Here is a 17,158-nt window from a genome sequence, read left to right on the forward strand (position 1 = left end):
CCTATAGGCCAGGGTAACGTCTCATCACATCAGAATCAACTTTTTTGTTGCTCTTTTTGTCACTTTATTGTTGAGTTTTCATCCTCGTCGCTATTTTCATGATTTTTTTTTCAAGAACTGGAGATAATGAGCTCAGTTCAGGTGGAGGTTAAGAGGTTCAAGTGGACATGTCCTGCACATGGAGCTTAAACATAGACTTAAAAACATTATTTTAGGTGCTTCACCTTTTATATTGTACGTTTTATAATTTGAAAATATGTCTCTGTAAGGAGTAAATGGTAACAATGAAATGCAGGTGAAAGAGCTGGTGAAAATCCTGACTGGGGCGCCTCCTGCTGGCAGCTATAGGAATGACCTCCAGGTTGGATACGGCGTGTGAGCAGCTCCAGCAGTGCGTGATAAACACACGTCACAGCATCAGTTTTCTGGCCTCTATAAAATGTAGCCACACTTTTGAACGGCTCTTTGACACAAACAGATCTCAGAGATTCGATTCCCACTAAAGAGCCATAAATCAACCCCCAGTTTTAACCCATAGTGAGGACTCGATTTGTAAACTTTGAATTAACCCCCACCTAAACCCAGCACATTTTCTCCAGTTCAGCTTTACCCAAATCTAAAAGCTTCTCGACCGGAGAGTTTACAGCCTATAGGCTAAAGTGTAACGCCCCATTTGAAAGCTAAGACCTACAAAAATGATCTAAACTTGTTGTCGATCGTTTATGCCACATTTTATTTGCATTTTTGTGGCTTTTTTCATTGTTTTTTAGCCACTTATTCCTCATGTTTTTGTTGCTTTTCCGGCATGTTTTAGTCACATTATCGCTTTATTGCAGCGATTTGTCCCTTTTTTGTTGTGAGTTCGTTGCCTTTTCTCTACATTTTGCCACTTTTTCATCACAGGTTTACAGCCTTTAGGCCAGCGCCTCATTTAAAAGCAAAGAACTTTAGTAGTTTCTGAAAATATGACGAAGAACGAGAACACAACTTACAGGCGGTGGATGCAGGTAACTGGTTAAATCACCCAATGTTTATTTATTTTCCCCATAAGAGGAGCTGATACTGTTAACCAAGGTCTAAACTCTGTCCAAACATCCCTGTTATTCACATATTTCTCAGCCTTTTTCAAGACGTTTAGAGCAAAGCAGAGGTTTCCCTTCACAGATAACAGCTGCTGTCACCATCGATAGGTCAGATTTAACCAGCTCCCTCCGTCATGGTTAAAATGATGCACAAATACAGTTTAACCCCTTAACTCCCACCTGAACCGAGCACATTATCTCCAGCTTTACCCCAATCCAAAAGCTTCCGGAAAAAAGGTGTGAAAATAGCAACAAAACTGAGACAAAAACAAGGATGAAAATGTGAAAAAAGTGACAAAAAGTTGACGAAAAAGTGACAAAAAATGGACAAAAAATGGACAAAAAAGTGAGAAAAATTTGACGAAAAAATGGACAAAAAATGTGAATAATTTGAAGGAAAAAAAACGCGAATAATTCGACAAAATGAGCAAAAATAGAGGAAAAATTGACAAAAATGGACGAAAAAGTGACAAAAAATGGACAAAAAAATGCGAATAATTTGACAAAAAAATGCGAATAATTCGACAAAAAATTGAGCAAAAATAGAGGAAAAAGTGACAAAAAATGGACAAAAAAATGCGAATAATTTGACAAAAAAAATGCGAATAATTCGACAAAAAATTTAGCAAAAATAGAGGAAAAATTGACAAAAATGGACGAAAAAGTGACAAAAAATTGACAAAAAAATGCGAATAATTCGACAAAAAATGAGCAAAAATTGACAAAAAGTGACAAAAAAATGGACAAAAAATTCGAAAGTGATGAAAAAAAATCTGATGATGTGAGGAAAAAGATCAACTTAGTTTTGTAGGTCTTAGCTTTCAAATGAGGTGTTACACTGGCCTACAGGATTTGGGTAAAGCTGAACTGGAGAAAATGCTCTCGGTTCAGGCGGGAGTTAAGAGGTTAACATGGTTGTATCTCGGGAACGCACATTATCTGACGAGCACATGAACGCAGCACGACGGTCCCCTTGCCAGTTTTGCACTGCAGTGTCCATATACTCGTCCACAGCGCTCTCCTCTCCCACCTCCCGTCTCGTCCCCTCCTTTTCCTCCCCCATCTCGTCCTCCCTTCACTCCCCTCTCGCTCCTTCTCTCTCCGCTGACGCTCACACGATCAGATGGTACGACCCAGTGAATGTCCGTGTTCCTAGAGGCCTTTCTCGTCTCCTCTGATGGTGACGTGAGTCGGACGCTTGTCGTTTTTTCCGGTTTATCGCAGTATTAGAAAAGCTCGGCGAGGTGTGATGATCATAACGGTGGGAAATGTTGGGTTTTCAAACGGCCATGACACAAATGAAGGAAGTGTGTGTGTTGTTATGAGCCGTCCTCAAACATCAAGACGAGAGACAGACGACTTTTGGCTTTTATGGCACAAAATCTTGACTTTTTAAAATGACTGTAGAGACTAAGCTCGGGCTAAGAGGTTGTTCAGTGTCATTTCTTTACAAACAATCTCTGTAGTGTTTTGTGATTGGCTAAAACGAGGCCCTCTTGATCCAATCATCATCTCCTTCTCGAGAGACTCAGACGTGTTTGAAGTCCAGACAGTTTAGATCCGACTCAGTAGATGAAACATATTGAAAGTCAGGGGCGGACTGGGACTGAAAAACGGCCCTGGACTCTGACCAGCCTGGCCCAAATTAGCGTAAATGTGACACTTACCACCCGCCTTAACGGAGCGCATTTTCTCCAGTTCGGCTTTACCCAAATCTAAAAGCTTCTCGGCTGGAGAGCAACAATGTAACGCCTCGTTTGAAAGCTGAGACCTACAAGGTGATTGCAACTTTTTGTCAAGTCGCCGCATTTTTTGTCATAGTTTTGTTGTTTCTTCATTACTTTTTGTGGCTTTTTGTTGTGTTTTTGTCACATTTTTGTTGAATTTTTGTCACTTTTTTGTTGAATTTTTGTCACTTTTTGTTGAATTTTTGTCATTTTTTGTTGAATTTTTGTCATTTTTTTGTTGAATTTTTTTCACATTTTTGTCTTAATTTTTGTCACTTTTTGTTGAATTTTTGTCATTTTTTGTTGAATTTTTGTCACATTTTTGTTGAATTTTTGTCACATTTTTGTTGATTTTTTGTCACTTTTTTGTTGAATTTTTGTCACTTTTTGAATTTTTGTCACTTTTTGTTGAATTTTTGTCACTTTTTTGTTGAATTTTTGTCACTTTTTTGTTGAATTTTTGTCACTTTTTGTTGAATTTTTGTCATTTTTTTGTTGAATTTTTGTCACATTTTTGTTGAATTTTTGTCACATTTTTGTTGATTTTTTGTCATTTTTTTCTTGAATTTTTGTAATTTTTTTGTTGAATTTTTGTCACTTTTTGTTGAATTTTTGTCACATTTTTGTTGAGTTTTTGTCACTTTTTGTTGAATTTTTGTCAATTTTTTGTTGAATTTTTGTCACTTTTTTGTTGAATTTTTGTCACTTTTTGTTGAATTTTTGTCACTTTTTTGTTGAATTTTTGTCACTTTTTGAATTTTTGTCACTTTTTGTTGAATTTTTGTCACTTTTTTGTTGAATTTTTGTCGCTACATTTTTTCTATCATTTTTTTCTTATGGTTCTGTCACGTTTTTGTGGCCTTTTCGTTGCTTTGTTGTCGTGTTTTTGTTGACTTTTCATCACATTTTTTGTCACTTTTTTTTTATGCTTTTCCGGCACATTTTTGTTTAGTTTTCACCCTCTTTTTTGTGGCTATTTTGATGCTTTTCGTTTTAGCTTTTAGATTTGGGTAAAGCTCGGTTAAGGCGGGACTGGTGGCCCTTCTGTGCTCTTCCAGAATGGACATATGGCCAGTCCGCCCCTGTTGAAAGTCAAGTGACGGATCACAAACTTGTAGAATCTAATCTGCACATTGTTCACTGTGGTCTCGTCTTGAAGTTCGAGGACAAATATTTCAACTCATTTCTCTTCTTTAAAATCTCGCTTCTCGCTTTTCAAATCACGTATTTGCTTCTGTCGACTTTTGTTTCCGGTAAAGCTTTGTTCAAACACACTGAAACCGTCTCGTCCCGTACGGTCCGATGAAGTCGCTCACTTCTGCTGTTTACTGGGACGTCACTATTTTTAACCCGAGACACAGGAAGAAAACGGTTACGTCTTTTTTTTTGTTTTTCAGCCGAGGAACCTCACGATGCTTCATTTTATTTTTTACAGTCAAATAAACAAACTGCTGAGATGTTTCACAAATACGTTCTTTTGACTCTTTGTCTCATTTATTTCACTAAAACCGTGTCGTTTTAAGCTTAACCCCTTAACTCCCACCTGAACCGAGCACATTTTCTCCAGTTTGGCTTTACCCCCAGTCCAAAAGCTTCCGGATGTGACCAAAAAAATGACAAAAATGTGACAAAAATGTGACAAAAAATGACAAAAATGTGACAGAAAGGTGACAAAAAATGACAAAAATGTGACAAAAATATGATAAAAAAGACAAAAAAAAGACAAAAAAAATGACAAAAATGTGACAAAAATCCACAAAAATGGGACAAAAAATGACAAAAAAATGACTAAAATGTGACAAAAAAAGACCAAAAAATGAAAAAAATAAAAAAAATGACAAAAATGTGATAAAAAAAGACCAAAAAATGTGACAAAAATTCACAAAAAATGATGGAAAAAATGACAGAAATGTGATAAAAAAGACCAAAAAATGTGACAAAAAATGTGACAAAAATTCACAAAAAATGATGGAAAAAATGACAAAAATGTGACAAAAAAATTACGAAAAAATGACAAAATTGTGAGAAAAAATTGACAAAAAATTGACAAAAAATTGACAAAAAATTGACAAAAAATGGACAAAAAAATGACAAAAAATTGACAAAAATGTTACAAAAAAATGAAAAAAATGTGAGAAAAAAATGACAAAAATGTGACAAAAAAATGACAAAAACATGACAAAAAATTGCTAAAAAAAAAATAATTGCTAAAATTGCTAAAAAATTGCTAAAATCTCAAATCTCAAATTTGATTAAAATTTGAGAAAAAAAACTTACAATAAATTCACAAAAAAGAAAAAATAATGACAAAAATGTGAGAGAAATTGACAAAAAAATGACAAAAAAATTACAAAAATGAGTTGAATACCCAACAAAAAAATGATGGAGAAAAGTCTGATAACGTGAGGAAAAAGATCCCCTCGGTTCAGGCGGGAGTTAAGAGGTTAAATTAACTAAAACGTCTAAACAGAGGTGGTCAGTAATGAAGTGCTTTACTTGAGTAGTATTTTTGTTGAACTTACTACTTTTACTTCACAGTTGAAAGATAAACATAATACTTTCTACATTTCTTAAAAGGCTCCAAAGTTAAAAGTAAATGTCATGTGTTTTGTTCATTTAAAAGCATTGAAATAAACACTCCAGAACAGTAGGTGGCGCTGTGCAGATGTTCTGTCCAGTGACATTGAGTCACGACAAGGAAGAACGGGCAACAAATACGTGAACCAAATACGACTTATAGACTAAAATATTGTCTTTCTCACAAGAACTGTTGTTAAATAAGCCAAAAAAAACCTGAAATTATGATAAAAACAACCCGATAAAGTGCTGTCGTTGTGTCCTTGGGCAAGACACTTCACCCTCCTTCCCTCCAGTGTCAGTGTACACTGGGGTTTGAATGAGAGTGAATGGGTGACTGGTTCTTTGCTGTAAATTTGCTTTGGGCTTAATGAAGGTAGAAAAGTGCTTTATAAGTTGAGACCATTTGCAATTTAAAAACAAAGACTATTATTGTTTATAAAGTACAAACCACTAAATATATCGTCTCCTTCTAATGTTTCACATCTATGAACCCTGCAGTTCACACAGACACATTTGTTTTAGTTCAGCAGTTCATCTTTTAGGATTTTACCTCAAATTATTTACACCGAGAACTTTTGCCGTGAACTTTTACACTTGGGTTAACTTTACATGAATCATTCTGATATAAGTGGACAAACCATCTTTGACCTCCAAGAGCCACCAGGCTGAGATAAAGATCAAATCAGGAACAACCCGGGGCTATAAAGATTCCAAAACAGACCAACCTGGACTAAATTATATGAATATTAGAGCTGTTTAAACACGGAAAACACACCTAAATGCACCGACTAAATGCATCACTAAAGCATGTAAGAATCATCTTTAATTCTTGGTTCAAATGCTTTACTGAGTCTGCACCACTAGAGGGCAGCATGACTCAGCTCCTGTGGACAACATTTTGGGAAAGTGTCAAGTGAACATTTATTCAGCTCATGGTTTCATTACTTGAGCAAAAGTACAAATACTACTGGAAAAAAAGATACTTCAGTGAAAGTAAAAGGCGCTTTGTTAAATTACTACAAAAAAAAAAGAACTGAAGTATTTGCTTGTAGAAAATACTTAGAAATTAGAACATAGAAATAAGTGGAAACTACAAATGGGTTTAAATAAGTGTAATGACTAATACTATTGTGGCTTCAAATCTACAAAGATGGACCTTCTTTGTTATAAGACAGTGATGTTTTCAGAGTCATTTACTTTTCTGTAGTGAAGCCTTTAAAAACACACAGACAGTTTTATACTTTTTTTTACTTTGGAGATTTTATTTAAAAAAAAAGGTGTGGAATAAAGTGTCTTATCTTGTCTTGAAAATGTAGGGAGTAAAAGTAAGTTCCTCTTTACTTCAGTAGTACTGTACTTAACTCAATGTATATAGTTACTGACCACTTTTGCATATGACCCAACAATAACAGAGATATTAAAGTATGAATCAGGCTAAACTTTCTTTTTGAAACACTTAACCGCATCACTTTGTTTGGAAATCTTCACAGTTGAGTCAGAGCTGCTCAGACCAAGGGGTGGAGCCTGTCTCCTCCCACTGCAGACTGAGGTTTCATGTTTGTAGAAGTGAAACTATCACAGTCATTCTCACCGAGTGCAAAGATGGCGCAGAGAGCACTCAGTGCAGACGCCTTAACCTGTCCAATCTGTTTGGAAACACTGAAGGATCCAGTGACTCTTCCCTGTGGACACAGCTACTGCATGGACTGTATTCAAACCAACTGGGACCAAGAGGTGAAGTACAGCTGTCCTCAATGCAGAGAGATATTCACTCCCAGGCCTGTCCTGGCCAAAAGCACAATGTTTGCTAATCTAGTGGAGGAGCTGAAGACGACAGGGCTCATAGCGCCCCCTGCTGACCACTGCTATGCCGGTCCTGGAGATGTGAGCTGTGATGTGTGCACTGGGAGGAAGCTAAAGGCGGTCAGTTCCTGTCTGCAGTGTTTGGTCTCTTACTGTGAGACCCACCTCCAGCCTCATCGAAATGTTGCAGTGCTACAGAGACACCAGCTGGTGGCGCCCTCTGACAAGCTCCAGGAAAACCTCTGCTCTGAGCACAATGAGCTGAAGAAGTTGTTCTGCCGCACAGACCAGCAGATCATCTGCTCCCTTTGTGTAGACCAGCACAAGGGCCATGACACAGTGACCTCTGCAGCAGAGAGGGCTCACAGGCAGAAACAGCTGGAGGCCAAGAGGGCTCTGCTGCAACAGAACCTCCAGCACAAAGAGACGGAGCAGGAGAGGCTCCGACAGGAGGCCCAGGACATCAGCCGCTCTGCCCAGACAGCAGTGCAGCGCAGTGGGGACAGCTTCAGAGAGATGGCCCTTCTCCTGGAGAAGAGACGCTCTGAAGTGGAGCAGCAGATCCGCTCTGAGGAGCAGATCCAACTGAAACAAGTCCAAGAGCTTCAGGACCAACTGCAGCGGGACGTCACTGAGCTGAAGAGGAGCATCTCTGAGCTGGACACACTGTCCCTCACACCGGACCACAACCAGTTTCTCCTGCTCTGCCCCTCACTGTCCACAGACTCAGAGAAGACCGAGTCCAGGCTCCAGACCAGACCAAGGGCAGACTTTGAGGATGTGACCAGAGCTGTGTCAGCGCTGAGGGACCAACTACAGCTCAGTCTGAGAGAGTTTCACATGTTTGAGCCTGAGCCCCGCTCCAGAGAGGACTTCCTCAGGTATGCAAGTGACGTCACACTGGACCCAAACACAGCGAACAAACATCTGTCTCTGTCTGATGGGAACAGAAGAGCAACACGTGTGTCTAATGAGCAGAGTTATCCTGATCACCTGGACAGATTTGTTAATCGTTGTCAGGTCCTGAGTACAGAGGGTCTGACGGGCCGCTGTTACTGGGAGGTGGAGTGGAGCGGGAAGTACTTGGTTGAAATAGCAGTGTCATACAGGGATATAAAGAGAGATGGAACCAGCTTTGAATGTGAATTTGGAAACAATGATGAATCCTGGTCTTTACATTGTGATAAAAACAGTTACTCATTTCATTTTAATGGAGTTAAGTCTCAGGTCTCAGGTCCCTATTCTTGCAGAATCGGGGTTTACCTGGACCACAGCGCAGGGGCTCTGTCCTTTTACAGTGTTAAGGACAAAACCATGAGCCTCCTCCACAGAGTCCAGACCACCTTCACTCAGCCACTGTTTGCTGGAGTCCATATTGAGAGTTTTTATGGAGACACTGTTCATTTCCTTAAACTCAAGTAAATCCATTATTTGTGGTTGTTTTGTTGAGGTCGGGAGTTAAAGGTTCTGTCTGATCTTGAGTGTAATTGAGTTTTATCACTGAGTTTGTGGTTTGAAATATGTCGATTGCTGCAAAAAACATGTTGGTTAAAACCAAACTGTGTCAATATGAGACTTTACTTCAACTTTCATCAGAGGTGGTTAGTGGGAAAAGTTCTGATTGTCTCTATTGACATTGATTTTTATGATTGTTCTTTTTATAATAGTTTTTCCTTTGCATGTGGGTTCAGTAAACAGTAAAGTGTTGATTTCTTTGCTCTTGCTACAGTAGATTCTCTGTTTATTTTGCACATAATAAATAAAAAGCTTCATGATTTGTTCGGACATGACTTTCTTTCACTTGTTCCTCGTCCTAATAAAACACTCACACATTTCTGGTCTAAAAGGTGAATCCTGCTGCTGTTTTGTTGAATGAGACTCTTTCTCTCAGAGCTGGGTCTGGACTCTACACAGAAACACTGTAGTTGCTGTTTATCGACGCTGCAGCAGTGCATTGTGGGTGATGTGTGCTCGTATCGGCTCGTGTCATAGTGCTGCCTTCAAACCTGGATCCTCCAAATCTGTTTTTAACTCTGCAGTTTGTGTTGACCTTTGTGCCAGTTTTTGTTCCTCATGACTCAGATATTACACAATAAATCAGGCCACACCTTCATTTGAAATATTCAGTTTCACAGACTTCCAAATTTAAACCGTCCTCGAGCTCACGTTCATATAACAAACCCTTTAGGACATTACTGTATTATGGGGAAAACTGTCAACAAACTCCAGATACTGAGGGACATTAACAGGAAAGTCTCAGGTTCAAGGTTTGTGTAAATAAAGGACATTTTCAAGTCAAATCAAAAGCCTCTGACACATAAGAACAGCTTCTACAATAGTTTAACCTTGTGCCCTGTTATGGGAAACCTGTGTATCTGAGGGTAAACTTGTTGCGATCACTTTGTCTGTGGTTGTTCAAATCCCATGACAATTGTTTTTAAACATATATGAGTTTCATTCAGTTCTGATCAAGTTTGACTGTGTGAGAGGTTTTGTGCCCTCTGGGAGTGCTTTGGAATAGACTATAACAGACTTCCATTATAAACTCTTTTTTTTTTTACCTCCCATCTCTTGATTAAGAGATGGGAGGTAATCAAGGTTAAAAACTGTCCTGCAATTTCCCTTTTTTATTTTCTAAACCCTTGACATGAAAAAAAGGTCATTATAAATTAAGCCCACTTTTAACCTCTTCCCTCCTGGCCTCTATTGCACCGACTAAATGCATCACGAAAGCATGTAGGAAATATTTTATTAAAATGAATAAATTCTTAAAGTGCAACTAAACGGGCGTGGCAGAGCCTTTCCCCACCCACAAAAATTGCTGAGAAAGGGGTGGTCTCGGAGGCTTTGGGGGAGACGAGGGGGGTGAGTGTGTAGGCGGGGTCTGCTCTGTTGACAGTCTCAGACCAAGCCCCTAGATCTGACAGGACTGACAGACGGCTGTTACCGGTGTCACGACTGTGCGCAAGGTTGATTTTTTCGTAGGAGAGTTGGTGCACTCTCATGACTTGTGATTGCTTGATGTAGCAACTAGTGATGCGCGGGTCAGGGTTTTTTTTCAACCCGCGGGTCCCGCATTTGGAGCAGGTTCTAACCCGACCCAGCCCAACATTGTTCTATTTTTACAACCCGCCCCGCCCCGCCCCCGCAACCATTAAATATTACGCGTTACAAATATGACCCGTATGAACAGTACCTGCGTGTCATCGTGCGCGCTCTCTCTCTCTCTCCCTCTGAAGAGCGCTGGCAAGAGGGAGAGAGGAAGAGAGCAGAGGTCGGCCTAACGCGAAGTCACACACAGTCACACATACGGTGGAAAAAGGAGACATGAGCTCCACAAAAGCGTTCTCTGGATCACAAGCCGCAAAACGCTGCTTGTTTTATGAAAATCCGACGTATATTTACGCCAAAAACCTGCTGTAAAGACGACGGTGGAACCCGCAACCCGCGCATCACTAGTAGCAACTGTCCTACAAAAAAAAAAAAAGATGGCCGCTGGTAGACGACTCGCTCGCTGTCAGTGGCTGTTTCCCAATTGCAAGGATCCGTCCTCCGTTTGGCCACTTCGTTGACGTCCTCGGTGGCGGCTCCTCCAAAACGGAGCGGAGTGTCCTCTCCCCGCCGCCTTTGAGCTCAAATGGAACGGCCTCCGGAGCGAGCGGCTGCGTCAGGTCACGTGTCAATCTATGCTCATTAAAACAACTGTTTTATGAACAACAGAGGCCAGGAAACTGTATATGTGGAACAAAACTTTTTTAAAGTGAGTTCAAACTAATAAAGTTTTGCGAGAAAAGAAAAAAGAAACTATGCTGCAGTGCATCATGGGTCATTTCAGCTCTCCGAGGCAGCGGAGGATCCACAGCTGTATATCCTTCGTAAATGAGCCAAACGGAGGAGTCAAGCTGCGAGGGTGCGAGTGGTCCAGGTGAAATGGAACACCACTTTGCGGCGCCGTGATGACGCGAATGACGTCCGAAGTGGTCGAGACGCCGAGGATCCTGGCAATTGGGAAACAGCCAGTGACTGCGAACAGAGAGAGAGCATCGCACAGTAGCTTTTCTAAGGGATTTATTCCTCCACACCACCTCAGCCGAAGTGTGAGCATCGTAGGGGCGCCATCTACTGGTTTGACTACGCGACGCGTGTCCTGGTTGCTACGTGACGGAGGCGGAGGCGTGTGTGGGCGGGGCCACAGAGGCACAGAGGCAGAAACACGGACAGAACTGATGACGTTTTCTGGACGCCGTGGACACACTCTCCTCCAACCGCAAAATATCAAATGTAGTTGCTGCGTGAAACCAGTAGAGGCGCTAACCCTGCGGTTTTAGACACTAAAGTGAGATTTTGAACAAGTTTGCACCAAATGTCAACATATTGACTGGGACATGTAGCTAACTCTATTCAACAATCATTTAGACCGTTTATCAGAAAAAAAAGGGGATTTGGTGTTTAGTTACTCTTTAAGTTTCTATCACAGAGTTTGAGAACCACTATCGAGCTTCAAATGCTTTACTTAGTCTGTACCACAAGAGGGCAGCATGACTCAGCTCCTGTGGACAACATTTTGGGAAAGTGTCAAGTGAACGTTTATTCAGCTCATGATTTCATTACTTGAAAAAAAGTACAAAAGTACTTTGTGAGAAAACAATGACAAAAAAGCAACGAAAAATGGATGGAAAAGTGGCAAAAACGTCACAAAAATGTCACAAGAAAAAATGACAAAAATGTGACAAAAACATGACAAAAAACAGACAAAAAATGACAAAAATGTGACAAAAACATGACAAAAAACTGACAAAAAAAATGACAAAAATGTGATTAAAATTTGAGGGGAAAAAAATATAATAGTTTGACAAAAAAATGAAAAAAAATAAAGACAAAAATGTGAGGAAAAAATGACAAAAAAGTTACAAAAATGAGTTGAATACCCAACAAAAAAATGATGGAAAAAAATCTGATAACGTGAGGAAAAAGATCCCCTCGGTTCAGGCGGGAGTTAAGAGGTTAAATGAACTAAAACGTCTAAACAGAGGTGGTCAGTAATGAAGTGCTTTACTTGAGTAGCATTTTTGTTGAACTTACTACTTTTACTTCACAGTTGAAAGATAAACAAAATACTTTCTACATTTCATAAAAGGTTCCAAAGTTAAAAGTACATTTTGCCATGTGTTTTGTTCATTTAAAAGCATTGAAATAAACACTCCAGAACAGTAGGTGGCGCTGTGCAGATGTTCTGTCCAGTGACATTGACTCACGACAAGGAAGAAGGGGCAACAAATACGTGAACCAAATACGACTTATAGACTAAAATATTGTCTTTCTCTCAAGAACTGTTGTTAAATAAGCCAAAAAAAAAGCTGAAATTATGATAAAACAACCTGATAAAGTGCTGTCGTTGTGTCCTTGGGCAAGACACTTCACCCTCCTTCCCTCCAGTGTCTGTGTACACTGGTGTTTGAATGAGAGTGAATGGGTGACTGGTTCTTTGCTGTAAATTTGCTTTGGGCTTAATGAAGGTAGAAAAGTGCTTTACAAGTTGAGACCATTTGCAATTTAGAAACAAAGACTATTATTGTTTATAAAGTACAAACCACTAAATATATCGTCTCCTTCTAATGTTTCACATCTATGAACCCTGTATTTCACACAGACACATTTGTTTTAGTTCAGCAGTTCATCTTTTAGTATTTTACCTCAAATTATTTACACCGAGAACTTTTGCCGTGAACTTTTACACTTGGGTTAACTTTACATGAATCATTCTGATATAAGTGGACAAACCATCTTTGACCTCCAAGAGCCACCAGGCTGAGATAAAGATCAAATCAGGAACAACCCGGGGCTATAAAGATTCCAAAACAGACCAACCTGGACTAAATTATATGTATATTAGAGCTGTTTAAACACGGAAAACACACCTAAATGCACCGACTAAATGCATCACTAAAGCATGTAAGAAATCATCTTTAATTCTTGGTTCAAATGCTTTACTGAGTCTGTACCACTAGAGGGCAGCATGACTCAGCTCCTGTGGACAACATTTTGGGAAAGTGTCAAGTGAACATTTATTCAGCTCATGGTTTCATTATTTGAGCAAAAGTAGAAATACTAGTGGAAAAAAGATACTTCAGTGAAAGTAAAAGGTGCTTTGTTAAATTACTACAAAAAAAAAGTGCTGAAGTATTTGCTTGTAGAAAATACTTAAAAATTAGAACATAGAAATAAGTGGAAAGTACAAATGGGTTTAAATAAGTGTAACGAATAATACTATTGTGGCTTCAAAACTACAAAGATGGACCTTCTTTGTTATAAGACAGTGATGTTTTCAGAGTCATTTACTTTTCTGTAGTGAAGCCTTTAAAAACACACAGCCAGTTTTTAATACGTTTTTACTTTGGAGCCTTTATTTTAAAAAAAGTTGTGGAATAAAGTGTCTTATATTTGTCTTAAAAATGTAGTGGAGTAAAAATAACTTCCTCTTTACTTCAGTAGTACTGTACTTAACTAAATGTATATAGTTACTAAACCCTTCTGCATTTGACCCAACAATAACAGAGATATTAAAGTATGAATCAGGCTAATCTTTCGATTTGAAAAACTTTACCGCATCACTTTATGTGGAAATCTTCACAGCCCTGTTTAATATTCCCTTCCAGATAACACTATTGCCTCTATCTAATAAAAAAAGTATGAAAACACTACCTGACTCTGTTAGTATGGTGATTTTGAGCATGATTTCAGCCTTATATATGTGCTTAAATTCAGCAAAAATCTGTAGAAAAAACAGATTTGACATTGTTCAACATATTCAAATGGTTCAGTATGTCATGGCTTTTATTAATGTTCTCATTGAGGTCAGAGGTTATGGCCATAGGGTGATGGTGAAAAGACTCTGGGGCACACAGAGAAAGACAAGAATAAATAGAAGATACAATTATTTTAAGATTATTAATATCAAGTGACATTACATTTATTTGTGCAAATCTGGTCCTGGCACCAAAACAGTTTTTCTCCTCTGAAGGCAGTTTGCTTTGACCTTTGTGCCAGTTTTTCTTCATCATGACTCAGACATTTAACCATAAATCAGGCCACAGATTCATTTGAAATATTTCTAATCACAACTGTAATCTATCTAAAGCTCACGTTCATATAATAAGCTCTTTAGGACATTAATGCATTATGTGAAAATAATTTATCAACAAACTCCAGATACTGAGGGACGTTAACAGAGAAAGTGTCAGGCTGAAGGTTTACAGAAATAAAGGACATTTTCAAGTCAAATCAAATCTGACACATAAGAACAGCTTCTACAATAGTTTAAAGTCAGTCCTGCTCAGACCAGGGGGTGGAGCCTGTCTCCTCCCACTGCAGACTTAGGTTTCATGTTTGTAGAAGTGAAACTAACACAGTCATTCTCACCGAGTGCAGAGATGGCGCAGAGAGCACTCAGTGCAGACGCCTTAACCTGTCCAATCTGTTTGGAAACACTGAAGGATCCAGTGACTCTTCCCTGTGGACACAGCTACTGCATGGACTGTATTCAAACCAACTGGGACCAAGAGGTGAAGTACAGCTGTCCTCAATGCAGAGAGATATTCACTCCCAGGCCTGTCCTGGCCAAAAACACAATGTTTGCCAATCTAGTGGAGGAGCTGAAGACGACAGGGCTCATAGCGCCCCCTGCTGACCACTGCTATGCCGGTCCTGGAGATGTGAGCTGTGATGTGTGCACTGGGAGGAAGCTAAAGGCGGTCAGTTCCTGTCTGCAGTGTTTGGTCTCTTACTGTGAGACCCACCTCCAGCCTCATCGAAATGTTGCAGGACTACAGAGACACCAGCTGGTGGCGCCCTCTGACAAGCTCCAGGAAAACCTCTGCTCTGAGCACAATGAGCTGAAGAAGTTGTTCTGCCGCACAGACCAGCAGATCATCTGCTACCTCTGTGTGGACCAGCACAAGGGTCATGACACAGTGTCCTCTGCAGCAGAGAGGGCTCACAGGCAGAAACAGCTGGAGGCCAAGAGGGCTCTGCTGCTACAAAACCTCCAGCACAAAGAGACGGAGCAGGAGAGGCTCCGACAGGAGGCCCAGGACATCAGCCGCTCTGCCCAGACAGCAGTGCAGCGCAGTGGGGACAGCTTCAGAGAGATGGCCCTTCTCCTGGAGAAGAGACGCTCTGAAGTGGAGCAGCAGATCCGCTCTGAGGAGCAGATCCAACTGAAACAAGTCCAGGAGCTTCAGGACCAACTGCAGCGGGAAGTCACTGAGCTGAAGAGGAGCATCTCTGAGCTGGACACACTGTCCCTCACACCGGACCACAACCAGTTTCTCCTGCTCTGCCCCTCACTGTCCACAGACTCAGAGAAGACCGAGTCCAGGCTCCAGACCAGACCAAGGACAGACTTTGAGGATGTGACCAGAGCTGTGTCAGCGCTGAGGGACCAACTACAGCTCAGTCTGAGAGAGTTTCACATGTCTGAGCCTGAGCCCCGCTCCAGAGAGGACTTCCTCAGGTATGCAAGTGACGTCACACTGGACCCAAACACAGCATACAAATATCTGTCTCTGTCAGATGGAAACAGAAGAGCAACATATGTGCCTAATGTGCAGAATTATCCTAATCACCCGGACAGATTTGTTGATCAATGGCAGGTCCTGAGTACAGAGGGTCTGACGGGCCGTTGTTACTGGGAGGTGGAGTGCAGCGGGACGTACTGGGTTTATATAGCAGTGTCATACAGGGATATAAAGAGACGTGGAAACAGCAATGAATGTGGATTTGGAAACAATGATAAATCCTGGGCTTTACATGGTCAGAAAAACAGTTACTCATTTTATTTTGAAGGAGTTAAGTCTCAGGTCCAATTTCAGACAGAATCGGGGTTTACCTGGACCACAGTGCAGGGGCTCTGTCCTTTTACAGTGTTAAGGACAAAACCATGAGCCTCCTCCACAGAGTCCAGACCACCTTCACTCAGCCACTGTTTGCTGGAGTCAGGTTTGGTTACTATGGAGACACTGTTCATTTCCTTAAAATGAAATAAATCCATTATTTGTGGTTGTTTTGCTGAGGTCGGGAGTTAAAGGTTCTGTCTGATCTTGAGTCTTATTGAGTTTTATCACTGAGTTTGTGGTTTGAAATATGTCGATTTATGCAATACACATGTAGGTTAAAACCAAACTGTGTCAATATGAGACTTTGCTTCAACTTTCATCAGAGGTGGTTAGTGGGAAAAGTTCTGATTGAAAATATTGACAGTGACTTTTTATGATGTTTCTTTTCATAATTTAGTTTTTCTTTGTATTTGGGTTCAGTAAACAGTGAAGTATTCATTTCTTTGCTCTTGTTGTAGATTCTCTGTTTGTTGCACATAATAAATAAAAAGCTTCATGATTTGTTTGGACATGACTTTCTTTCACTTGTTCCTCGTCCTAATAAAACACTCACACATTTCTGGTCTAAAAGGTGAATCCTGAGAAATGAGCTCCTTTACCGGTTGAAGGTGAATCAGTGATAATCGGTTTTAGTCTTGGTTTGTTCTCTCCTGGTTTACACCGTTTGCTTTACTCTATATTCACTTAGTCTGAACTTGAGTGACTTAAATATATTGTACATTTTAGTTTTCTTTAGTCCAGGGCTTTAAACTGGAGTGACTTTATTGTGAATCACCTGTGGCTCGTCTTTGTGTCCCTCCTCTGCACTCGCCTCGTCCCGTGTTGTCGCTCGGTTTGTGACGAGGTCAGATTAGCTCGACCAGACTTTCCTGTTTCTCTGGTTTCCCTGTAATTATCGAGACGTGACAAACGAACAAGAGTTAGTTTTGAACTCTGTAACACACTGTTCCCCACATTGTTATATTCACTAGACTACTTTGATCCTCTCCGATTTTTATAATAATAGGTCGGTTCTTGTCTAGTCATGTGACAAAGTAGGATGTAGCTTTGTTCCCTTAGTTTATTTTTTCAC

General features: G+C 40.1%; 1 protein-coding gene across 1 annotated transcript; it reads left to right on the top strand.

The window, feature by feature from the left end:
• Positions 1-6,991: 6,991 nt before the first annotated feature.
• On the top strand, positions 6,992-16,331 carry LOC306967607 (uncharacterized protein; the record flags this gene model as incomplete). Its single annotated transcript, XM_079562689.1, is given in 3 exon segments — positions 6,992-8,610; positions 14,520-16,039; positions 16,042-16,331. Coding segments are annotated over 3 exon segments (3,333 nt in total). The 3' UTR covers positions 16,236-16,331.
• Positions 16,332-17,158: the final 827 nt, after the last annotated feature.

Source organism: Gobius niger, assembly GCF_951799975.1.
Source record: "Gobius niger genome assembly, chromosome: 9".
NCBI lineage: Eukaryota > Metazoa > Chordata > Actinopteri > Gobiiformes > Gobiidae > Gobius > Gobius niger.